General features: G+C 42.3%; 1 protein-coding gene across 15 annotated transcripts in view; it reads right to left on the bottom strand.

Moving 5' to 3' along the window:
- Positions 1 to 26,250, bottom strand: part of LMNTD1 (lamin tail domain containing 1) — a 295,495-nt gene that overhangs the window by 209,705 nt on the left and 59,540 nt on the right. For all 15 annotated transcript variants that reach the window (XM_039520482.1, XM_039520489.1, XM_039520486.1 and 12 more), the window contains 2 exons: positions 25,896 to 26,081; positions 1,991 to 2,116 (listed from right to left, as the gene is read on the bottom strand). In XM_039520482.1, the coding sequence (XP_039376416.1) occupies positions 1,991 to 2,116; positions 25,896 to 26,081 (312 nt within the window). The remainder of the gene's footprint in view (positions 1 to 1,990; positions 2,117 to 25,895; positions 26,082 to 26,250) is intronic.

The raw sequence follows: 26,250 nt of genomic DNA, 5'->3' as shown, positions 1-26,250 counted from the left end.
TAAATGGATACATGACACAAATAAAAAACAAAATGTTTTAATATTTTGAATATGTTATATATACACATAGCTCTGTAACAGTATGGAAGTTTCTAGGACCCTGCACAGAAATGGAAAACTCTTTTGCAAAGTCGTCTTGTCAGGTGTTAGAACTGCCCATAGATATGCAGAGCTCTTTGATTTACTACAACCCAGGTGTAAAAGAAAACATGAGTGCCTCTAGCAGGTGGAGGGGACTAAAGCAAAGACAAAGAGGTCCTGGAGGAGAAAAAGCCTACATGGAATAGCCAAGCTCAAGAGACAGCTTACTTTGAGGTTTATGTTACATTGTTATTTGAGTTAATAAAAATGAATCCCAGGATGGAAGTAATTTTGGACCACATCCAATGTGTGTCTCCATCTGTGTTTTGAGCAGAATGGTAACTCTATCTGCTTATAAGCACCTTGTATCTAAAAAGGTCCTAAAATGCTTTACACACTTCATAGACAGGATTAACTTCACCCACCACTATAATACAGCCATAGCTGAGGCAAAATGTAGCAGTTGTTTAACAAGCACTAAAAGTTTAGGAATACACCTGAGGAAGAATACAGTATCTAATTAAAACTATAGAATAAATGTAGGTAGGTGGAGTGTAATGGCTCTCATCACAACTGGCTCAGGACACTGTGATTAATATCCAGGAGTGCGGCCAGCTTTTTTGGCGCCCTAGGCGGCGGAAGGTCCCACCCCTGAAATACCGACGACAACCAGGGCGGCCGAAGATCCAGCTGCCGTGGTCACCGCCCCCCACATGTTAGAGCCCTAGGTCGCCTAATGGATTGCGCTGGCCCTGTTAATATCCAAAGTCTTGTAGAAACAGCAACATAGTTAAAGACCACAAGGGATCAGGACTTCAGTTTTCCATCTCATCCAAAAGACACTTTCTCCAACAGTTCAATGCTCCATACTATCCCACTGCAGCTTGGAGTGAATACTGACTCAGGGACAAATTCATTCCTCCACCAACACTGAACTCAGAGTGGGGACTGAGAGGATGAGGGCTTGTGACGCTGACAGTCGTGGTTATAGAGGACAGCTGTCCAAACCACAGCCCTTCACAACTGGTTCTAACTGATATCTCCACAGAAAGGCCAAAGACTGAATAGGGCACAGAGACAAAATTATCCTCTCATCCTCCAGCTCAGGATTAAGGTTCATTGGCAGCATGGCTAAACTTTGCAACTCCTCTGCCTATTTTGTTACCATTGTGAGGACAAAGAAAGGAATTGATTCTCAAGGCACCTTTACAGTGCAGTCAATTCACTAAAAATATTCAAATCTGTTGGCGAATGTTGCTACATAACATAATATAAACAAGCTTGAAAAATCTTCCAGCTCTCATTTGTTTTAGGGGGCTGGAGTGTCATTATCATTAGGAACAAAGAGCACTTCATGAGAATTTAGCAACACTGTTTGCATAGGTTTATATTGTAACAAACAATTTTTTCATTATTATTGTGTCAAATCTACCAATTCGGTGAATCAGTGAATCAGTAATTCGGTGAATCAGTATTCCACAGGGGTGGAATGTGTTTTATTGTTTACAGTAATAAAAGCAATTTTTTCCCTAGCTATGTGAAGCCAAATATTTACACACTATTCTACTTTAAAAAAGAAAATTAAAATTGTATCAGTCCTTATTTTACAAAAAAATCAGTCTCCCCTTTTGGATTATTTGATAAATCAGCAATCAAAGAAATTTATGAACAAATTGCAGTTGAATGCTTTCCAAAAACTTGGATGATTGAGAATGCTAAGATATCTTTTCAGAATGCATTCAAATAAATAGTATTATGATGTTAGCCACACAGTAAATTATACTCAGTGGTGTGCAGAAGAAAACATGTCCATACAAAGCCACTGAGACATAACAACTGAGCAGTGGTTTAACCCACTTCCAGTTTTCAAAAATCCATAGCACCTCTATTATATTTATATTGATCTCACCTTCTTCTGTAATGCCATAACTTCAACTGTCAGCATATCAACTCGCTGGTTCAGGCACTGGTTCTCCTCTTGCATTTTCCCCAGCATGACTCGATCAGTGTGTAACCTCATTTGTAACTCCAGAAACTGAGAAAGAACACAGGGACTTGTTGGACAAAGCAACTTACATGATTATTAAAACAGGAATCAAATGCCAAAGTTGATTAGGCAATGAACCACACTGTGATCAGCAAAATTTCTTACACCCTGCATGATGGAAGATTTGAAGTTGTCCCAGTTTCTCTTGCTCCCCCCAATAAAAGAACTTTATACTAATGTTAATCTAAAGACTCATTAAAAAATAAGTCTGGAAAGTATCTCAGGAGCAAGCTAGATACACTTCAGTTTGTTTTAATCTACTTTTACATTGCACTGCATTTTATCAGAAATTCATTCTTTCAGCAACTTAATTAACTTCATAGATCTTATCATTGCATGCATAAGCCATGGGATTTTTATTCATATATTTGTTTAGCCTTTACTGCTTTTTTTTTCCTAATGTGTTTTCCCATAAACATGGGATTTGGGCATCTTGGTGAGCTACACACTTATAAATGCAACATACTAGGTATGAATTATTATGGGTTTTTTTCATGTTCTCCAATGCACAAAGAGCAACCACGTACTCCAGTCTCAATTGCTTAGATTAAGAAAATCAACAGAAGAAATAAGTGTAAAGTCTCACTGCGACAGTGCAGTGTGTGTGAGACACGCTTTGTAACAACAACCCCCGTGAACAGAAAGACCAGACAACCTCTCACAGCAGCAAGGCTCCTTAGAAAGTTAAAGGTGCAGTACACAAAAAAGGATGTAAGTTACAGAAGCAACATGCACCCCAGGATTCCACTTTCAACTTACAGTATTTTTATCATGAATGAGAACTATCTTGATGGTGTTTGGTGTAATAGCTATGAGTCCAAAGGTGTTATAGAATAGGATCAGCGTTTATTAGGATAAAATTCACCTACCCAAGCAGGAAAGTTCTCTACTATAAAGTGCATTAAATTGGTCTGAGCCAGTTTACAATGGTTTTCCCAGAACTCCACCCATAAAATTCTGTGTTAATTTACAGGCAATACATCATTTAAACAAAATCTCACTCAGTGGTGCTGGAATCTGAAGGCAGGACACTTGCCTAGCAACTTCTGAGAGTTGGATTTTACAAACTGATCCTTTCACAAATGCCAGATATACTGCAGCCATCCACAGAGAGATAGCCATCTCAAATCCAGTCTCATAGGGCTCAGATATAGCCTGAAAACAGGAAGTCAAAGCTCTGCCAGGGCAGATATGAGTACCAGTCCAGCTGCACTACCCATGGAGCAGTTTTTGCATCAGCCTTAGATGAGGGGAGTGCCCAGATACTCTTCTGATTGAACGGTAAACATTGCAAGAACACAGCAACCTTGAGGTGGAAAAGAAATGCTGGTCCAGGAGGAAGCTCTCACCCTTTTAAACATTGTGTAGGTTGACTTACATGTCACATGATTAACATTTATTCTTTAGCTCCTGAAAGGCCAATAAAAAAACCCAATGCTATAGCCAATTGGTCACAATCAGGGGTCCACCCCATATAGTCACCTAAGGGATTTCCTGGACTATCACTGAGGAGAAGTGATAGGGTGGTAGGGTCTTAATTTAATTGGAGTAAATGAGCCCAGAGAGTTAAAGGTGTTAACACAACCCAGTCATTGTGCCAACACTAAACAGTCAAACATGATTTGCGGTTTTGAGTGCCAAGACCTCAGCCTGCTTAGTACCATGGCAAACACACTAGAAAATGAATGCCAAAGTTTGGGAGTTTATTGATCAGGATACACAAGCAAAAAAAAAAATCAGGACAAAATATTTTGGAATTGAAATTGAGTGATTATGCAAAGCAAAAAAAAAAAACGTATCCAAGTCCCTTTCTCAGAGAGCAGTTGATGGTTAGAGTCTCTTATTTTGTCAGGCAATCCTTCTGGGCAGAGAAGATAGCGTAGTTCTCTTGTTCAATTCTGAGTTGTGAATGATAGTCACTGTGATGGTTCTTGTGATACACAGCACTGAGGCCATGGCTACACTTGCAAATTTGCAGTGCTGCAGCAGGGTCATCTTGTTACCCCTGCCTCCAGTGTGAGGGAGTCTGGCTTGTGCTTAGCTGCACATCAGCTCCCCAACCATTCTGTTACGACTCAAGCACTCTCCTTCGGGCTATGCCAGCCCTTACTTTGCTTTGCTTTTTAACAATAGGTCCCTCTGAAGCATTCCCTTGTGCTATCCTATCTTTGTAATGACTGGAGGGGTGTTAACGGGCCTCTCGTTAACAGGGTGTCACTTTGAATGGTCCCTTGAAATATGTCAACTACTTATGCTAAACAATGTGTTTCACCTTGTATTTAGCTGTGACACTTTGAGTAAATTTCCCAGAAGAGCAGCTCTGTGTAAGCTTGAAAGCTTGTCCCTCTAACCAACAGAAGTTGATCCAAAAGAAGATATTACCTCATCCATCTTGTCTCTCTAAGATCCTGGGACTGACATGGCTACAACTACACTACATGTGACTCAGGATCCGCACTTTTGCATGATTCAACTGAGGATCAGCACTTTGCTTACTATCACCGCACTGAGATATATTTATGGTAAAAGCAAGTATAAGTTTATCATCAAAGATTCAATTGATTGTGAGTAAATAGTTACATGTAAAACAAAAATCATAATATGATTTCTAGATGCTAAACATAACTATCAGGTTAACCTCCTTTCCAAAATCCTCTGGAGCATTTTCAACCAAGGCTAGTTGCGATCCCTTTCTCATGAAAGTAAACTCATTGTCTGTTTACTTCCTAGTCCAGGATGAGGGGGTATCTCCTTTGCCTCCTACATATGCCCCAAATTTCACTGTCTGTACTCAGAGCTAGGATTAACCTCTGGGGTTTGTTTTCCCCACATGCTGCTTCCCTGTTGAGTTCACATCTCTTCCTTAACATCAGACTTCAATGGACATCCATATTATCTTAATTTTTACATCCTGACAGAGAGATGCATTTATTTCCTCCTGTCTGGAGGAAAATCTGTCTTTCACCTCTGCTGGTGACTAATACCTTGATGCAGGTTATAAGAAGATATTTTCAGTATATATACACAACTCCTTACACAGTATCTGTACATACATTGCATAATTATATTAATAACCAGTGTGACACCAGCTTTCATTTGCGACCTCACATGACATTCTTTGGTGAACCAGAATGTACATGCAAGAATCAGGAGATAACCGTACCCCTCTGTACACTCTTGTGAATTGGCATTAAAAGGTTCTTGGGCTATAGGTCACTTTCCCAGATTTTGACAAAACAGACTAAAGGGGAAAACAGATAGGATAGTAAAGGTGGGGAAAATATGGCTTTTTGTTGACCTTCTTGGGCAGCTCATCAGACACAGACAGATGCTTTGTCAGGTAAACCACAAAACCTGCTATTCAGGCTTACTTTTCCAGTCTGGGACATCATTTGGCTGGTCTGGTCAGGACCCTGTGGCTTTACTGGTCTCTCAGAGGCTGAGCAAAGCTAGCTGGGGCAACTCATCCCATCATGCTGGTGCTGTGTGGCTACTCTCAGGATCTGGAGAAAAGACGAAAGAGAGAGAGAGACAGTGGCGGGGGGACAAACACGAGGGAAGGGAAGACAGAGCAGGGTGACACATGATGGCCCCATGCTGAGGTCTTGCTGGGACAGCGGTGATGGTCAGGTGTGTTGAGGTCTGGGTGTCATCAGATCCAATGGTCCTCAAGGCTCATGAACAAAGGACAGAGTCCCTGGAGCAAGCAGAGGGCAGCCTTTTCCCCCGCCTCCAGAAATCCCCTAGCCAGTCTGTTCTCCCTCCAAGTCTCCTTTTTTTAAGGAACCCCAAAAGGGCAGAATAGCCCAGCTTCTTGTTATTCTTCTCCCCACTTAGGCCTAATTTCTGACACACCAATTTTGGTACACTGATTTCTGGTCCCACACTCCTCTTGTTTTCCAGGCATGATATCAACACAGTCCTTGAGTTTTATCAGTAGGCATCTTGTGTGACTAACCTGGTCGTTTTTCTCCCTTTTGTACCTTTTCCAGGCAACATTTGTTATAGGCGATTGGTACATTTTATGAACTTTTATCCACTTTCCTACAGTTGAGCCCACAACTGGAGTAAGCCTGCCAGGCCCCAATTATTAGACAAGTGGGCACAAATTTCAGCTGCTTGAAAAGTGCCAACATCTAATCCTTGCAAGGTGAGGGGAGCCATATAGGGGTTTGTTTTCCAAATCAAGTCAGTTGTGATGAGTGTGCAGTGAACTGGGTGTTCTCAGATCAGTTCCTATTAGACAGGTGTCTGCATCACATTGACAACCTCAGCACAGAAGACAAGGAACAAATAGTCAGAGAGACTGAACTATCCACCAGGATCCCTAAAGGCCAGGTTTGAGGCACTGTAGCAGATCGCTGACTCACTGGTGTGGCACCTCCTGCTGGTCATCCAGGAATTAGCTCAATTCCAGCCTCAGAGCACCACCTGCCAGCTGGTGTCTCGGCTGCCTCAGGCCGCGTGTCCCTCCCAGACCCCAGGGCCCCTTTCCTTGGGGTTCTGCCCCCAGCAATACCCCCACACTCTGGGTCTCCCTTCCCAGGGGAACCCCCTCCCCCGATGCCCACTTTGCCTCAGTGGCTACTGCCAGTCGTCATCTAGCCCCCTTTCTCTGTGACAGACTGCAGTCTGTAATGGCCACTCATCACTGGCAAGGGGGTTGGACCAGCTGTCTCTACTTATCCCCAGGCTGCACCTCTGCAGCCCCAGTAACTCCTTAGGCCTTTAACAAGCCTCAGCCTGGGGAGTTGCCAGGCTGGAGCTCCCCAGCACCTCTTGCCCTTCCCCAGCATTGCTCTGCTTGAGGTACCCTGTGCTCCCAGGCAGCTAGGCCCTTCTCACTCCAGCCCTGGAGTGAGCCTCTAACCCAGCACCTCCTGCACAGCCTTCTTATCAGGGCCAGCTGGGCCCTGATTGAGCTGGCCACAGCTGTGGTCAGCTACTCAGTCAGCTTCCCTCAGCTGTTCTCACTCCTCTTATCTCAGGAGCAGGGTAACTGCCTGGCTACACGCACACTAGCATTGTGCTCTTCTCTTCTAGCTATGCTTTGAAACTGAGGGGACTTCAGTCCAAGGACCTGTTCTTCCAACTTCGCCAGCAATATATTCATATACATGTAAATTTTTTTATTATTATTATTTTAAAGAAAAATCACAGAGTCATGTTTACCTAACAACAGTAGTTAAGACAAGCAGACCAATTCCATACATTTTCAATCCATTATGGCAGGGGTACCCAACACGGCGCCAGTGGGGGCATCTTAATGCGCCCGCGTCCTGGCCCCTGGGGAGAACACCCGCCGAAATGCCACCGAATTTCAGCGGCATTTCGGCAGGGACGCCTCTCGATGACGTCACTTGTCAACGGCAAGCGGCGTCATCGAGAGGCGTTGCCGCCGAAATTCGGTGGCATTTCGGCGGGTGCTCCACCGCCGCAGTGGTCCTTCCTCTGGTACCCGCCAGAGGAAAAGGTTGGGGACCACTGCATTATGGATATTTCCATATATAAATAATTGAAAACCTCTCATCTTTACTGGAATTAACAGAAAACATGCAACACACTCCATTTTTAGATACAAATTCTATGCACTAAGGAATATGCTTTACCACACTTGTACTAAGCCCATGTTTTAAAATGTGGGTGTGGAGAACTGCAGCATCTTTCTGCCAATATGTAGTTTGATGATAAATTGTGATTTTTATTTAATGAAAGTATATAATTATCTGTAATTAAGAAGTGGATGATGTGAATGTGAATTTTGGCCTTCTTTATCCCTTTGAATCCTTTGATTAAAGGCACTAAAAAAGTGCAAGGTATTATTATTCAAAGCCACATCCAAAAATGTATTACAATGCTAACAATTAAAGCATGAAGACAAGCAGCTACAGCAGAGTTTTTTCTGTACTAAATAAACCGTCTCTCCTCAAAGGTTTTAATTTATTAAAGCTTTCCCCAGTCACAAATCCTGGCCGAATTTAAGGTCCAGACTGTCTAAAAGAAGTTATGTAGTGAAGTTTATGGGCAGAAGTGTGTTATTTTATTGGTGGTTGAAAAGTTGTCTATCAGCCTTTGTAATTATATTCTCTCAATTTTATTGTAACTTTGGGGGGGGGGGAATTGCCAAATTTTATATATATATATATATATATATATATATATATATATATATATATATATATATATATATATAATGCTGTTTACAAATGATTTATCCACTGAGAGACTCATTTATTTTATCAGACAGAAGATGCAGAGGGGCATTAATGTTAAGATTATGTAACTTGCAATATTATGGTCCCAATCATACCATAACCCATTATATGGCTATGTTAACTTTGGATCTTTTGCCTGATGCAAGTGCATTGTGTATAGGGAATTTAACTAGGTAATATGGTTAAAATCTATGGTTAAAACTGCATGGTAAACTACAACACCAGGGTTTTATTTTCACAGTTCATTGACTTGTTACGTGACCCTCTTTATTTATTTGTAAATCAAATGAAATAATACTTCCCAAACTCAAGCAGAGGTGTTGTGAAAGTTAATACAATAATATCTGAATAAAGCAGGGGTAGGCAACCTATGGCACACATACCAAAGGCAGCACACGAGCTGATTTTAAGTGGCACTCACACTGCCTGGGTCCTGGCCACCAGTCCAGGGGGCTCTGCGTTTTAATTTAATTTTAAATGAAGCTTCTTAAACATTTTAAGAACCTTATTTACTTTACATACAACAACAATTTAGTTATACATTATAGACTTATAGAAAGAGGCCTTCTAAAAACGTTAAAATGTATTACTGGCATACGAAACCTTAAATTAGAGTGAGTAAATGAAAACTTGGCACACCACTTCTGAAAGGTTGCCGACCTCTGGTATAAAGTGTCTTGGGAACTCTAAATGAAAGTGAAAGTATTTCCAAATCTAAATGGGTTTCAAGCCTGAGATGATAGGACTTTTTAAGCAGTTTAGCTTTGATAGTTAGGTGTTTCATTGTAAATCCTGCAACCTTCTTTAAAAACAGATATTGGCCCTGATATTTTGGTCTAGCCAAGGAGTGTTCAGCACAAGTCCAAAGGAGTAGGGGAAAGGTGGTTTTATGCCCTTTTTGTGCCTTCTTGTTCCTGGCAGCCAGTTACAAATCAGCTCACTCCCCATTACGAGAGCAATCTAAAGACTGCTCTAATCTAATGAACAGACTCCAGATGTCATTATGGATCCGTTATAAAAGAGATGGCCCAGACACCCCACCTTTTTCCTGCTGTGCCCAATGACAGCCAGAAAAAAGCAGGTGGCGGTAAGAGCCACTACAGTAGCTGTACATCACTAAAGATCTAACTATTTAGGAGGAATTCTCCAATGGTCACTTCATCCGGCTTTAAGGCTGTTTTGTGCCACCAGAGCACTGCAAAGAATCTCTAATGACCTGGTGAATCAGGCCGAGGAAATGTTTAACTGCAAGGAACAGTGGAAAGTAGACAAATGCTCTCTTCCCTTGGCAATACTCTCTCACAGTCTCTATTCCTCCCAAATAGAGCAATGTTTTCAACACTCTCGTCAGTTACTTCCTGAAATGCTCTTGAACATGTTCATCAGTATTTGAAATAAGCATAAGAAGGGAGAAATATTATAGTCCCATTATAGGTGTCTTGGTGTCTGTAGCAGAACTGTATGTGGTTAAGCTATACTAGTATATGGTTAAACCACTGTACTATTATGACTCCTATAATGTCATAGGATTTGGGTTTCGGATAATAAAGCCTCTGCCTCAATCCTGGTTAAGGTAGACTACATGGGGGGGGACAGAAGCCTGTCAGAGCGGGGCTCCCTGTCCCCAGTGATATCCGCACTGTAAGGAATGGTGACTCATTTAAAGTAAGAAGCCCATCCAAATTCCTGTGTATGTAGAATAATTCTGTGCTGGGCTAAAATAAGAACGTGTACATGTGGGGTGACCATCCCCCCCAGGGCAGGCATCTCACACAAGAACCAATGCACCACTTAAATTCCGTAGGACTTGGAGTAGGCCATCTGCAATGAAGTGAATTTCAGGTTTGGTGAATAAAAATAAATACTCTTTTTGTGTTGTGCTGCATTCCTCAGTCTTCAAGACTCAATTTAATTTTGCTAGCAATCTCCTGTATTCCCAGTGCTAATATTTGGGGTTGAGGAAGAGCTTCCTTCTTCACACACCAGTTTCCCCATCTGCTCAGTCCTCAAGTGAAGTCATAATCCTATATTTATGACATCAGTTTGTTGCTATGGAAACAATATACCATCTCTTTCAATGGTATGCAGTGAGCGTAAAGCGCATACAGAAAGGGATGGATAAGGCTTCACGGGACTGAGGAGAGCCTTGCTCAGAGGCAGAAAGAGAAAAACAGCGTACAAAGATGGTATAAAGGAAACAACTGAAGTGTAAAAACCAGGAGACAGGTCAAAGGCGGCTTAAAACATCTTTTGCGCTAGTCTTATTCTCAGGGCATCCAGGGGCTTGCTTGGTCCCCAGCCTAGAGCAGCCTCAGGACTGCCCCTGGACCCAAAAGAATAGCTGATATGCTGTTTTCCCTATCCTCCTTCCTTCCCAACACACTCCTTCTGACTTCTGGCATGCCCCATACCTTGGATGACATGGGAGGGGCTCAGGAACGCTGTTAGGTCATGGGTATTCCTCAGTGGGACGATTTGCCTGCTGCACGACCTGTTTACATGACAGAGTAGCATAAAGCCGCCATAGTGGAATAGAGAATCAGGGTCAGAGGATTTTCACTGGTGTTTCTGACAGTCTAATTTGGCCTGCAGATTTGGAATTACCGGCAATGATGCATAAAACAGAGAGAACACATCTTGAGTTTCAGCTCCCAGGGTGAGCCCGCAGCAGCCTCAGTTAGGAAAAACATCTCTTGTGAGCTGAACAATTTTGTTCTAAAAGTCAATGAAAGTCAACAAACATGGAACCCTATGGTGCTTTAAAAAAAACACAACCAGAATCACTCTGGGGAAGAGAGGAAGTGACTCACTAGCTCAGGGTGAAAGAGGTAGGGACAGGGAGGGGTTCCAGATAGATGAAGCAGCCAAAACTTTTGCAGCATATCACTCACATGCTCCTCATTAGTGACCCAGATTTACTAGCAGCCCACAAACGTTTTCTTGCTGTAAATTATTGATATTAGTAAGGATGAGGTTATAGAAAATGTGAGCTATGCTAATGAAATTCATGTCCCTACTCTTTGTGTAGTACACTAAAAATATTCTTGTGCCCTTTATTCCATATTATGGTCTACATTTTGGCCTTCCTAGGTCAAGAAGTATTAAAGAATGAACCCCAACTAAGGGAAGTTCTTGTAAAGGGGCTGAGATTAGAGTACAGCAAGTGAGTGGGATGCAGCTGGATAGCAAGTTTTAATTAGAGCTGGTCAAATACCTATATTTTTCAATGAATAGTATTTTTTTCCTACAAAAAAATTAATCCCATTTCCCACCTAACTTTAGTTTTAATATTATTCACTGTTTCTATAGCACTATTGGTGTGCATGCAGGATGACCAAAAAATGCTGAAAATCTGCCTCATCCTTATTGTTAGAAAGATTTCCCTAATATCTAATCTCAATCTCCTTTGCTTACTCTGAAGCAAGGGAGATTTAGGTTAGATATTAAGAAAATGTTTCTAACTATAAGGATAGTTAAGCATTGGAATAGGCTTCCAAGAGAGGTTGTGGAATCCTCGTCATTGGAGGACAGGGTGGACAAACACCTGTCAGGGATTGTCTAGGTTTACTTGGTCCTGCCTCAACACAGGGGACTGGACTGGATGATCTCTCAAGGCGTCTTCCAACTCCACATTTCTATGATTCTATGGTGCAGGACATGCAGCAATATTTAATTAAAGGGGGCATTAGGGAGGAACTTTCCCAGCGGGTTGGTTATACCACAGACTACAGCAGGGTTTCTTTCATGTCTAAAGCAGCTTATACTGGACACTGTCAGAGACAGGCTATCAGACTCAATGGACCACTGCTCTGATCCATTATGGCAGTCCTTATGTTCCTGTGCAACCAAGGTATGCTGATCATGGCTCTATATTTAAGTATCATATAGTACATCTACAAGATTTCTCCAAAAATTCTTTCATTCAAGACATTGCATTGGACATTACAAGCCAGATTCTGCTCTGACACCACTGTAAATTAGGAATAACTCAATTTAAATTATTAGAGTTATATTGGCATAAATCTAGTGAGAGAGCAGAATTGGGCCCTATCCTCCGAGGGTAATTGTGAAAGTATTCTGAACTACTGAAAAGCAATACAAAACCCATTACATTAACAGATCTAGTAGAGTGTGAAACAGCCTCCCAAGGGAAGAGGTGGAAACGCTACTTGGTAGGAAAAGACCCCATTTAAAACACTGTATAGGAAAACTCCTGCAGTAATGCAGTAAATGACCTGATAGATCTTCCTTTCTCTCTAACTTATGATGACATCTTGGGGTGAAATCTAAACCAATGAGGGGCTGTGTCACCACCTGCCCTACAACCTTGGGTGCCTCACAATGCTTTGCTGCTGCAGCTCCCTCCTGGGCCTCTCACAAACAGAATAAAACAAGTTTATTTCACTACAGAGAAAGGTTTTAAGTGAGTACAACTAATGAGGCATTAAAGTCAGAAATTGTTACAAGAAAAATAAAGAAAATGCTTTCTGAATTTAAACTAGACTTGGTTCAAGGTGAAATCCCTTACCATGTTTCCAGTAACATTGCTGACCAAACTCTCAGGCCAGAATCTGCCCCCAAAGTCCAAAGGCTGTTTCTTTCGTTTTCATGGGTGAAAAGAGAGATGGATAGGAAGAGATAACTTGGGGTGTTTTTGTCCCTCACTTTTATGGTCCAGGCCCCCTTGAGGTGTATTTTTCTGAAGGTTACCTCTCAAAACAAAGTTTATTCCAACAGTAAAGGAGGCGGCATGGTGTCTAGTAGCGAAAGAGGCCCTGTGCTGTTTCTTTTCACCTCTGTTTGATGAAATGCAGATTTCTCTTGTCTCCTGTCTTCTCCCTCTCACTGCCTGAGGATGCTGTTTACAACTTATATGTAAACTGAGGTAAACACATTCCTTTCTTTCAGACCTGCATAACCAGTTCTGCCTAACTGGGACTATGTGGGTTTGAACATGTGCCACCCACATCATTCAGGGGGAATTCATAATTTTACAGATAATGTTGCTACATACATTGCACCATGATATTATTGACCACCAATTTTTTAGTTTTCAAATGATAACTTGCAAGATGTATTTTGAAGAGAGATTATTACAATAGTGTGTAGGGTGTGAATATAGGGGTGCATTGAATCACACAAATATGTTATTCTTGAAAGAGACAAAGAAAAATGAGAGAAAAGGGGAAAGGAGTGGAAATTTTGGACTAGATTCTGTCCCAAACTATGTTGAGTAGCACAATACTCTGCAACTAATCCCACTGGAATCAACAGGGCTACTCACCGAGGATGGGTTCTACATATTGAGAGCAACAGCAGCAGAATCTGGGCACAGCAAGTAGTCACTGATACAAAGGCTGGCTTTCAGTTTCATAGTAAAGGAAGATTGATTCTAGATTCTGCTTTACATTTATAGTTGGGAAAACACCAGTATATATATAGTCTTTAACTCTGTCCATTAACATGCCTACAACTAATACATATTTACTCTGTGTGTATATATTTTATATATAGATAAAATTAATTATACACTCATAGTAAATGTGCGGTAGCCGTAGGCATGTTAACGGACAGAGTTAAAGAATGAATTACCATGAGCATTGCCGGATGATGTTAGCAGGGTTAGAGAAGGCAATGACACAGATTGGGCCTGATGGAGCAAGGTATTAAACTTGTGCATAACTATAGGCACAGAAGTCAGTGGGACCACTCACATACTTAAAATTGGCACATGAGTAACTATCTTACTGAATCAGGGTTATTAGTGCTACAGCATCTGGCTCTAATGTGTTTAATTTCATTGCACACAGACAACACACCATACACCACTCCTCCCCTCTCAGCACAAGTGAAAAGCTCAACCCATGGAATTAGAGGTGTAAATACTGAAAGTTTCTAATGGAGAGTAAAAGAGTTAGGTGGAAAAAATGAAAGAAAGAGAGAGGCCTCTTCCCTATTATATTTACATTTTGATCTCATTGTAGTAGGCTTAAACTAGTGAAAATGGTGGATTCTCTGTAACTAAGTTTTTAAATAATGATCTGAGGACTTCAGTAACTCAGCAAGAGGTTATGGGTCTATTACAGGAGTGGGTGGGTGAAGTTCTGTGGCCTGCAATGTTCAGGATGTCAGACTAGATCGGGGTTGGCAACCTTTCAGAAGTGGTGTGCCGAGTCTTCATTTATTCACTCTAAGATTTCACATGCCAGTAATACATAGAAGGTCTCTCTCTCTAAGTCTATAAATTATTGTTGTATGTAAAGTAAACACGTTTTTAAAAATGTTTTAAAAGCTTCATTTAAAATCAAATTAAAATGCAGATCTTATCAGTTTAGTACAGTGGTTCTTAACCTGGGGTGCATGCACCTCCTGGGGTAGGGCCAATGCAAGGATATTTTGCGCCCTAGGCGAAACTTCCACCTTGCGCCCACCCCCACCTTGCACATCGGTTCATTGAGGGGCAAATCCCAAGGAGCCTTTATAGACCCCAGGGGCCAGCCATGCCATGGGGCTGCTTGTCAGACCAGGTTCCCCCCTCTCTTCCCCCTGAACTCCCCTGGAGGGTGCACAGCCCCGCAAGCCCTCCCCACCCCACCCCACCCAGGTGGCCCCCGCCCCAAGTCCACTCACTGGCTTTGCTGGGCTTGGGCCACTGCAGCAGCTTGGCAGGGAGGAGCCATCTTCCGGAGGCACCGGAGACACCAGAGTGTCCTGCTTGCGGCACCAGCGAGCCCCAGCCATGGAGGAGCCAGCGTGGTGCAGGGGGGCAGCAGCCCTGCAAAGGCGGCGGTGCCACTAGTGGGGAGCAGCTGCACCCCTCTGCCCCTCCTGCCCAGGTTGCGGCCCAGTGCCCCCCGGGGGCTTCTGCAGGCTGCAGTGGATGTATGCAGGTGCCAGCCCCCATGAACCCCCCCCCCCCCGGCTGCCCTCTTGCCTAGGGTTACCATATTTAAACAATCAAAAGGGAGAGGAGAGCCCTGCTCTAGCCCTGCCCCCATCCACTCCCTCCCACTTCTCACCCCAATTGCCCTGGTCAGAACCCCAACCTCCCCCTGCTCCTTGTCCCCTGACTGCCTCCTCCTGGGACCCCTGCCCCAACTGCCCCCCAGAACCCCACCCCCTACCTAAGCCTCCCTGCTCCTTGTCCCCTGACTGCTCCCTTCTGAGACCCTCCCACCCTAACTGCCCCCCCTAGAACCCTACCCCCTATCTGTCCCCTGACTGCCCCAACCCTTATGAACACCCCTGCCCCCAGACAGACCCCCGGGGACTCCCACGCCCCATCCAACCACTCCCCACCCCCTGAGAGGACCCCCTGAACTCTCGACTCATCCAGCCCTCCCCCTGCTCCCTGACTGCCCCCCAGGACTCCCCTTACCAGGCCCATGCCGGTCAGACACTGGCTCCACGTGGAGTGCTGAGGCAGCAGGAGGGGGGGAGCTGCGGGAGGGGCAGCGGCGGCTCACACTTCCAGGAGCCGCAGAACCCAGGGGAGCACGCCTTCCTGGGCTGTGGCCCGATGCCCCCTCCCCCCCGGGGGTGGTGGTCCTGAAGCGGATGTATGTAGGCGGCTGTCCCTGTGCGCCCCCTGGCTCCCCCCTCACCGCGCTTGGGCTCTGCAGCTCCCAGGAGTGTGAGCTGCCGCCGCCGTCCCTTCTGCAGCAGGCTCAGGGCCCTGTGCCCCCGCGGCTCACACTCCCGGGAGCCACAGAACCTGAGCGCGGTGAGGGGGAGCCAGGGGGCACACCTGCCACCGGTCTGGGGTCCCAACTGCCAGCCCCGCTCAGCTTTTGCCGGCCTGGGGTTCCGTTAACTCAGCTGGCCACACGCTGAGTGGGGCAGCGGCTGGGAACCCAGCTGGCAGCCGCGTGCCAGGCAAAATTGTCTTGCATTCCAAAGGTGGCACGCATACCGTAGGTTGCCGACCTCTGGACTAGATGATCATGATGGTCCCTTCTGGCCTTAAAATCTACGAAGCAAGGGTTTATTTCAAGGATCTGAACTCCTCCAATCTCTGTGTGCTCATCGCTAATTGCAGGTTGGAGTTTTTCAGCCCAAGGAGTAATACTTGAGAGATGGTCTTCACCAGACCAAAAAGACAAAGAAATAAGCAAAGATAAATGATGTCTCTGTTTCCCTCCTTCTTTGTCCAGCTCTCTGTGAAAGTGTCACAAGGAATTCAGTGTTGTGTTGCTTTGGAGTTTTTTTTGTCCTATGAAAGAAAGGCTGCACTGGGGACACTAGATGGTTCAGGGGGTTAATATTATGGGCCTTTTACCTCCAGATTAAAGATAGAAATATAGCTCAACAGTGACTTAAAATCACTATCATCAACAGGTGTTCTATAGTCTATGTGAAATGAGCTAGTAGTCTCAGTCCTGTTCCTAGTGAACAGGTGTCCCTATCAAAATTAACCTTTGCAACTGGCAGTGATCAGTGGTTTTGTTGGTAGCCTCAGAGAAGCTAAAGATTAAATAAGTGAGATAGAAATGTTCTCTTACCCAGAGAGGTAGCTTCTGAAGGTCAGGGTTGAGTCATATTGGTGGGGAAGCTTCCAATACTCATGCCTGTGCTGTACGCACAAATTACCTCTGTCAATCCTACACCTTTAACCGGCACTAATTTCACTAATCTAAATCCTCAGATGTGCTACAGCAGACTTAGCATCACTGAAGGTGGAAGGCAAAGGGGGTTCTAAGTCACCTTTCTGCTTCCAGCACCAGCCCTGGGATTGGCTGAGGGCCAAACTGTCCCCTAGCACAAGTTAAAGCAGCCTTAGGGCTGCTCTAATTCACACAAGCCTGTGATGACCCCATTACATTAGTGAGGATCGTCAGAGCACAGTGTGAGCACATTCTCCAGGCTCTAAAATGCCTCCTCTTGCCCCTGGATTTGTTTTGTCTTTAAAGGACATTGGTTCAGGCGTAAGAGAGGAAGCATGTTCTCACAGTTAAATATGGGCTCTGCCACATTTGCCATTTGACTTTGGACAAATCATTTAACCTCTGTATCTCAGTTTCCCTATCTACAAAAATATGCACATTACTACTTAGCTACCTCCAAGGGATGTTGGGAGGCTTAATACATTTATGTCTGTGAAGGGTTTGGGAATCCTTGAATGAAAGGTACTAGAGAAATGCCAAATATTCTTCTAATACTCAGACAAGTCTCTCTCTGATTTCAATGGGACTTCGGTTACATAAAGACTGGATGCTCATCCCCATACTGTGTGACCCATTTACTGTTTTGCAGTCTTTACATTTACCAAAGTTAATAGTATTTGCAGTATTCTACCAACCTGACTAAAATGTCCCAGATTTGGGACAAAAGAAAGGGCACAAAGCTCAACCTCTGGCCTGATTCTGTTCTCACTTACACTAGTATGAAGCAGAAGTAACTCCAATGAAATCAATTGAGTTACCTCAGTGTAAATTACTTGCAAGGAAAAGGAGAATAAATTCCCTTTTCTTTCAATAGGTCCAATTGGTAGGGCTAGAAGCAGTATATAGTTTAGAGACTCTTACTACACAAAGTATCCTTACAATCTTCAGAACCCAAAATTAATAATGAATTTTTGAGAGTGAAAAGCTGGGGCAGAGTAGGTCTCTTCTTTACCTTGACTTCTAGCATTATTGGACTTGCACTATCTATATTAAGCCTCCATTTATAAATATTTTAATGTAGGATTAAAAGATGAATAGATGTTATTAAATTGTGAACTGTTAAGAGTCCAACAGGTCAATAGCTTACATATAACCATTTATGACACATACTATTCGTGTCTGTAACATGCTTATAACAACATCTATTAATCCTTTATAAATGAGCCTGAATATAAAGTGTGACCACATTCTTCATAGGTATCAAGTTCTTAGAAACATCCTGCCTTTTCTCTTAAGAGAGACACATTTCGAACATACAATAAATTATAATTCTGCTACTTCAATTTCATATGTTTATCTGCTCTGTCAAACATTTGTACCCTGCTTGACAGAATTTATTGCTTGCCCTTGTAACTAACTAGCTTATTGATCTTTTCTTAAACTTCTTCCTTCACAGCCATTTGAGTCCCTACATCAAGTGAAACTGTTCTCCTGGCTGCTAGTTCAGATTAACAAATGACATTGACACTGTTAAACATCTATGCCACCCGCCTTTATTTTCAGATTAGGATATCTGAGGTCAGTGGGGCTGACATGCTTTTGGGGCAGAGTTTTAATTGTTTCTTTGAAAGGTTTTGCCCATCTGTATCTGTGAGATATACCAACACCAAGTCAGCCAGTTTATTTCTGCACCACTAGATCTTCAAACAAGATAGGATTTCTGTGTATTGCCTCTAAACCCAGTTTAAGCACTGCTATGTTCCCACCATTTTTTCTCATGTACATAGAGAACATCCAGTTGACACTCCTCCCTTTTCTTGGCTGCCCTTGACTTACTTACAATCCAATATGTACACATTCTATATTTCAGTAGGAATCTGTGGTCAGAATGGATTTTGGTGATATTGGGTCAGATTTCTTTCTGCCTTTCACCAGACGCCACTGTAGTATTAAAAGCAGCTGACTATCGCTACGGAAGAGCTACTGTTGACTTAGGCAACTGATTCAATATCCACTGAAGTCAATGGAAAGACTCCCATTGACTTAAATGGGCTTTGGATCAGGGACTTATCTATTACTCCAGAAGGACTGTGTGTTTTCCACAGGAGTGTTACTGGTGCCTCCACAGTGAACTCTGTATCATTTCCCAGAGTTAAATTGTTACCTTTGCCAAACTTTTAATCTTCATAAACACAAATGTATAAATCTAAAAAAACGAACTAAAATATTGCAAAATCTGGAAGTCAAAACCTTGCAGAGTTGCTATTGTGGCACTTTTGCAGGATGATGTCATAGGTGGGGGGGGGGCGAGGCTAAAGAGAAAAAGTGCGAGACAGAAGGATTTTGTATGATTCAGTGCACAAACTGATACATTCAAGAAAGAATCCTGAAGTTTTTTCCTAAACCTGGCCTACCATTCCACAGGCCAAAATTCAAGGAATCATTACAGAGACAGTACTCTCAAGCCATAGGGGAAGGTGGGCATGCCCTGTGTCACCACATGCTTTGTTTTTTTTTTGTTTGTTTGTTTTTAAACTTTTGTGTTCAGGTGAATTCTAATAATATAACATTAAATCCTACAAAAATGCCAGAAAAGTTATGAGAAAAAAAATGTTCCAAAACATTTTATGTTCTTAAATGAAGCAAAGCTTATATTATGTATTTAAAAAAACATCTATGTATTCTCTGCAGTTAATCAATGGTTTAGGAAAGCAACCTAGAATCATAAGAACTCTATAAATGTTTAAGTAAGGGTTCTTTTACACTGAGTAAATATTACCTATATTATTTTTACTACAGAGACTAAGTTGGAAGTGTTCTGATCTTATCAGGGAATCTATTGACTTTGGGAGTTAATAGATAATACAATATTAAGTACACATTTACAGCTTGTCAGGAAGAGGACACCCACTGATCAGAAACACTATATAAAGAAGAGCTTTTGATGAACTGTGATCATATGCCTCCTCCGGTTTTCCCCAACTGAAGCAATGTGTCATGGTTCCCGCAGAGACCCAAACCCACTCCCATTAAAGTAAATAAAGGGTGGAATTTTTAAAAGGGCCCAAGGCGCAGATTTTTTAGAGAGTATTTAGGCACCTAATCCCAATTGATTGCAATGGAAGTTAGGTGCCTGAATACCTTTCAAAATCAGGGCCTAAATGACTTAAGAGCACAGCCCTATTGACTATCAGTCACTGAGGAACTTCAGAAAATCCCACTGAAAATTCCACTTGATTTCAATGGGACCAGGAATAAGTCCAGGGCTCATTTTTTAGTTAAAAAATTGTCTTAAATATTCCACTTAGAATTCTACATAGCTGAAAAAGCCAAAAGTAGAATAAAACTCTGGTTCACACTTTACATTAAAGGTACATTTATTAGTAGTTTATTAAGGGTTAAATAATTAATAGACATTAGAAGCATGTTGCAGGCTCAGGTAATGCTTCTAACCATCTATAATGCATACATAAGCAGGTGTTATAGGTGGTTATAAGCAACTTACTGACCTGTTGGACTTTATAACCACATATAACAATTGATTAACCATTTATTAAAACATTATGTATTAATTCTTTATACACTATTTATAAATGAATACTTAATATAAAGTGTGACCAAGTTTATTTTTAAATTTACCAAGCCCGCAAACTAAAACATCGCAACAAAAATTGCTGATATTCACATTATAGGGATTCTACAGATTTGTTAGCACTGTATACACCTTTCAAGAGCCCCTCATTCCAAACAGTGTTACTCTGTACCCTGCCAGATCTGAACATTAAATCAGACCCTGTAACCAGATCTGGTAATTAAGGTCACTGCAGTACTCAGGCTGAAATTGATTGAATTGAAAGGGTTATGATCATAGCCAGTCAAAAGAGCCAACTCAGTGAAAGCTTTGAACAGGCCCACAAATCAAGAACTGATAGCACTGAAACTGTTATTTGTGATGTGTAGCAAAGGAAGGTTCTGATCTATTCCCTCACATTCATACTCTATTAGACCATAGTTCAAATCAAAGGAATTCAGCTGTGAAAAAAATCTACTTCATCACACATTTGAAGCATGTAATTGGCTAACATATATGGCAATTACAGAAGAGCATTATACTCTGGTTAATTTAACATTCACTATCTGCTTCTACAACTACTCTGCAAAATAAAAGGGGGGGGCGGATTTTCTTGTGGGTTCTAGAGTCTCCTTGACCCCTCACTCCCACTACACTAGACATGGGTCAAGCTCTAAAAGTTCAAAGGTCCATATGGACAATCACCACAAAACATCCACAATCATCTAAAGTAACTGAACCTCCTGTAGCCACAGTTTAGAGATAAAATCTTAGGAGCATCCAGGGAGATTTCCAGTACTTACTGCTTCTGATTGGGCTAGAAATACTGTCCAACAACCTCTCTAGATAGTATTTCAGCACATTCATTTTTGAGCCTGGCTGGAATTACAAAGTAACGATGTCCACAAAAAAGAAAGGGAAAATGTTTCTGACTCTTTAGAACCTTAATAGTTTGTTTCAGATCCAGTATGAGTTTTGAGAGAAGGTTTGTGACAATTTATTGCATTTTTTTATACTGAAAGCTCTTCCCTATTTCTTACCCATAAATCTCTGGTGCTAACGGACAGACTTAAAATCCAAGCCTCAGCACCTCAAAAATTGGGAAGTTTGGATCTGGACTTTACATCTTAGGGGTTTTCCTGTGCAGGATCAGGGGCCTAGTTTGATATTCACATTGAAAGACATTTGATACTTTTGTTTGTGCTATAATAGAAAAGTATTCAGGAGTTCAGGCACTATTTTACATGCACCTACTATTAGAACCTGGTTATCTGATATTCTGATTCAGGATTTTCTTATTCTAATCAATGGAATTTGAAACAAAATGGAGACTGTTAGCTTTAAAAGGAATTGCTTGTTTGTTAACACAACTGCTGCTCTGCTAATCTGCTGTTAATGGCAAGGAATAAGGAAGCCGATAATGAAATGAAAGAATGAATAAGAGTAATAGCATACCATGGTTCTTAGAAATTCTATATTTTGGAAAAGCAAGGCCCATTTTGTGTTTCTATTAACAAAATAAGCTGTGTATCACTCATTAATTTCTAGAAGAATTTGTGGATTTCTGAGAAGCATCCCTCTTCTGACAGGGCATATTCCTGGTCCCTCAGATAGGTGGCCTAGCCAACTGGATACATTATTCTGATTACAACTTTAACCCTATCCTGATCATGGCCATGTTTTGCTAGCTTTAGATGAATGTATTTTTGTTTCAGTTTTTAGTAAATAGGCTATTCAGCAAGGATAATGTACAATTTGCTGTTCTCAAAACAAAATTAGCCTTGGGGGGAAAAAAGCACAAATAATGAGCTTTACTTTAGTGTCAGTGCATTGTCCAGATTCCCCCCCCCCCCCCCCCCCGCCCCGAATCTACCGTACAACGGGCTCGGGCAAAGGTAAGAGGATTTCAGTTCTGATGAGAATGAATTTGATTACGCTGACAATACAGGAAAGAAGAAAACATCTTTACTGTTCATCTGCTTGCACGCTCTGTCCTTTCAATTCATAGTCAGTGGTAACATTGCATTACTCAAAATAAACATTTTGCATGCAAAGTGAGCAATGGGAAAGATCATAAGAGACAATAGGAAATGTGAAGGGGTGAGAAAATGAGCCCTTTGGAATGCTACCAAAGGTTAAAACAATTTGGAAAAACATTAGAGAAAGTGTGCACTGCAGAGAATGTGAGAAAGATTCTCACACCTGAGCCATTCTTTTTAGGTGACAAACCTCAGAAACTGTCCCAGACTGAGATATCAACAGCAGTGGTTTTGGAACAAATTGATAAATTCAACAGTAATAAGTCACCAGGACCAGATGGTATTCACCCAAGAGTTCTGACGGAACTCAAATATGAAATTGCAGAACTACTGGGGTACATAAAGGATAGGTTATGTAACCTCTTTGGGGTTTAGAGAGCATGGCCCCTTTAAATCTTTTTTCTAGGGAGCGGGGAGCAGTGAAAAAAAGGAGGGAAACTCGGGGGTGTGGCTCTGGAGCTCTGGGGAGAGAAGGGCTGCAGCCCGCAGGCCCTAACAATGTGAAGCAGCAGAGAACCTGCCTGAAGCCTGGGAAGGCCAGGGCGGCTGATCAGGGACAGCCCAGGACAGGAGCCGGAGGAGCGCTGTGCCAGGGAGGAATCGCCCAAGAAGGACAGGCCGGAGCTGGACCCGGTATCACAGCTGCCCAGAGCTGCATGGGGCTGGTGACTCTGCATTGGAAACAAGGAGGGAGGCTGCTGGCTAGTTAAGTGGGGAGGTGGTCGCTCTGTGTGGCTTTGCAGAGAGCGGCGGAAGAGGGCACCGGAGGGGTTTCTTGGGGAAAGTTCACTGGCACCGAAGACGACCAGGAGCACCCAAGACTCCCAACTGGACTGGAACTTTGCCCAGGACTCCTGAAGTCTGTGTGCAGACACGTTGCTCAGTGTCTGCCCTTCCAGACTGTGCTACCACTGGGCCTGGGGGGGGGCTTGGTTTGGATGAAGCCCTGTTTTACTGCTCCCCCTATATTTCCCCTTGTTGTTTTACTCCTCTCATCCCTCTGTAAATAAATATTTCCCTTTCTTATATCCATTGTACTTTTCCTGTGGGTGGGGTGTTCACTCTGGGGTTTGGAACTGGTGCCCCTGGGGTGGAAGGGATTTCTCCTGCTGCATTCCTGCGCGCACCTTCTCTTGGCCAGAGCTGCCTGCAGAGCAGACTCCATCTTGGCTACGAGGGCACTAAAGTTACATTTAAATCAGCCTTTGTACCGGCTGACTGGAGGGTAACTAATGTAACGCCTATTTTTAAAAATGGCTCCAGAGGTAGTCCTAGCAATTGCAGGCCTGTAAACCTAACTTTAGTGTAGTTTCAATCAGTTTGCCTGGTACTAAAGAACAGAATTATCAGGCACATAGATGAACATGATGTGTTGGGGAAGAGTCAACATGGCTTTTGTAAGGGGAAATCATGCCTCACCAATCTATTAGAATTCTTTGAGGGTGTCAACAAGCATGTGGATTAGGGTAGTGGTTCTCAACCAGGGGTACGCATACCCCTGGAGGTATGCAGAGGTCTTCCAGGAGGTATCAACTCATCTAGATATTTGCCTAGTTTTACAACAGGCTCCATAAAAAGCACTAGCGAAGTCAGTACAAACTAAAATTTCATACGACTTGTTTATACTGCTCTATGTACTATACACTGAAATGCAAGTACAATATTTATATTACAATTGATTTATTTTATAATTATATGGTAAAAATGAGAAAGTCAGCAATTTTTCAATTCCAATGTGCTGTGGCCCTTTTGTATTTTTATGTCTAATTTTGCAAGCAAGTGGTTTTAAGTGAGGTGAAACCTGAGGTACTCAAGACAAATCCAACTCCTGAAAGGGGTACAGTAATCTGGAAAGGTTGAGAGCCACTGGACTAGGGTGATCTAGTAGATATAGTGTACTTGGACTTTCAGAAAGCCTTTAACAAGATCCCACACCAAAGGCTCTTAAACAAAGTCATGAGATAAAAGAGAAGGTCCTCTCATGGATCAGTAACTGGTTAAAAGGGTAGGAATAAAGAGTCAGTTTTCACAGGGGAGAGAGGTAAATAGCAGGGTCCTCCAAGGATCACTACTGGAACCAGTGCTGTTCAACATATTCATAAACAATCTGGAAAGAGGGGTAAACAGAAAGGAGGCAAAGTTTGCAGATTATACAAAATTTCTCAAGATAGTTAAATTCAAAGCTGACTGCAAAGAGTTAGAAAGGGATCTCGCTAAACTGGGTGACTGGGCAACAAACTGGCAGATGAAATTCAGTGTTAATAATTGCAGAGTAATGCACAATGGAAAACATAATTCCAACTATACATACAAAATGATGAGGTCTAAATTAGCTATTACAACTCAAGAAAGATCTTAGCATCATCATGATTAATTTTCTGAAAACACCTGCTCAGTGTGCAGCAGCAGCCAAAAAAGCTAACAGTGTTAGGAACCATTAGGAAAGGGATAGATAATAAAATGGAAAATATCATAATGCCACTATATAAACCCATGGTACACTCACACCTTGGCTCTCATCCACTGTGACAAGGGCTGTGAGTGTGGGTGGCAAAGGCAAAGAAAAAAGGGAGCGTGGCTGGAATTTTCTTATACTTTAACAATCCCTGGCTACCAAAATGGCCTGTTGGTGCTTTTTGTTGCTGGTGCAATTTAGAGCAGCCTTCAGGCTTTTCAGTAATGTACTTAAATGAAGTGTCAGCTATCAGGGAGTGATGCCATGTGCCAAATGGCTAGTCTTGAGGATCTGGCCTCAAATACACAATTTGAGGTGCAAAGGATATTTTCTTTTGTCAAAGAAAAGTCAAAATGAGTGTTTTTCCAAAGTAGACCTTGGAAAACAGCTTAGAAACTTTGGAGGAGATATTCAAAAGCACAAATAGGAGCTAGGCACCCAGTCAGACACCTAACTGCCTTTTGTCTTTAGCTTAGGAGTCATTACCACAATTCCATTATGTATACTGTAAGGGGAAATCCTCCTGGCCTCATTGAAGTTGAAGGGAGTTTTGCTATTGGCTTCAATGGGGCCAGGATTTCACCCTTTACATTTTCTTCACAAGTAAAAATCATTCACCCTGGCCCAATTCATTTCCTCTGGCACTGTATTGTTATGTTTGTTTAAGCAGAATGCTCATTAGTTTCGTCCGTTCTCTTTTTTAAGGCTACGTTATTAAACTCTTTTCAGATAGGGGAAAAGTCTAACTTTTTGAATAAGCTGTAACTGTAGCTAGTAGCCTGCAGGGAGAAAAGCCCCCTTCTGAACCTTGCAAATACTGTATATTAACTCTTATAAAGTAGACAAATGAAAGAGGGAACACATGTTCTATATTATAGGCTTACATTTTGATGGTAGGCTGTTGCAGTTTCCTCTTGGATTTGTTTCACCTCCGCTTCATTGGTTTCTCGAATTTTCTGAACTTTTGCCATTGAATCTGAGTCCCGATTGCTCAATTCCTGGAGTTTTCCTTCTAGTTGGAGTATGAGAACTTCTGACCATGCAAGCCTCTGTCTCATCTCTTTGGATCCCTATAGTTGTTTTAGAAGAAGAATGAATTAGATTCTCTCAGGGGACAGATCACAAAAAATAGACTTAAAAAACCATAAGAGCATTTCTTTACAGTGAAAAAGAAATCATTTGTGTCCTTAAAACATACAAGATATTGAAAACAAGCCAGTAAATGAATTTTGATAATAC

This window comes from Mauremys reevesii, linkage group 1 (assembly GCF_016161935.1).
Source record: "Mauremys reevesii isolate NIE-2019 linkage group 1, ASM1616193v1, whole genome shotgun sequence".
NCBI classification, from domain to species: Eukaryota; Metazoa; Chordata; order Testudines; family Geoemydidae; genus Mauremys; species Mauremys reevesii.
Note: the sequence above shows the minus strand (reverse complement) of the source record. Positions and strands in the feature narration are given on the sequence as shown.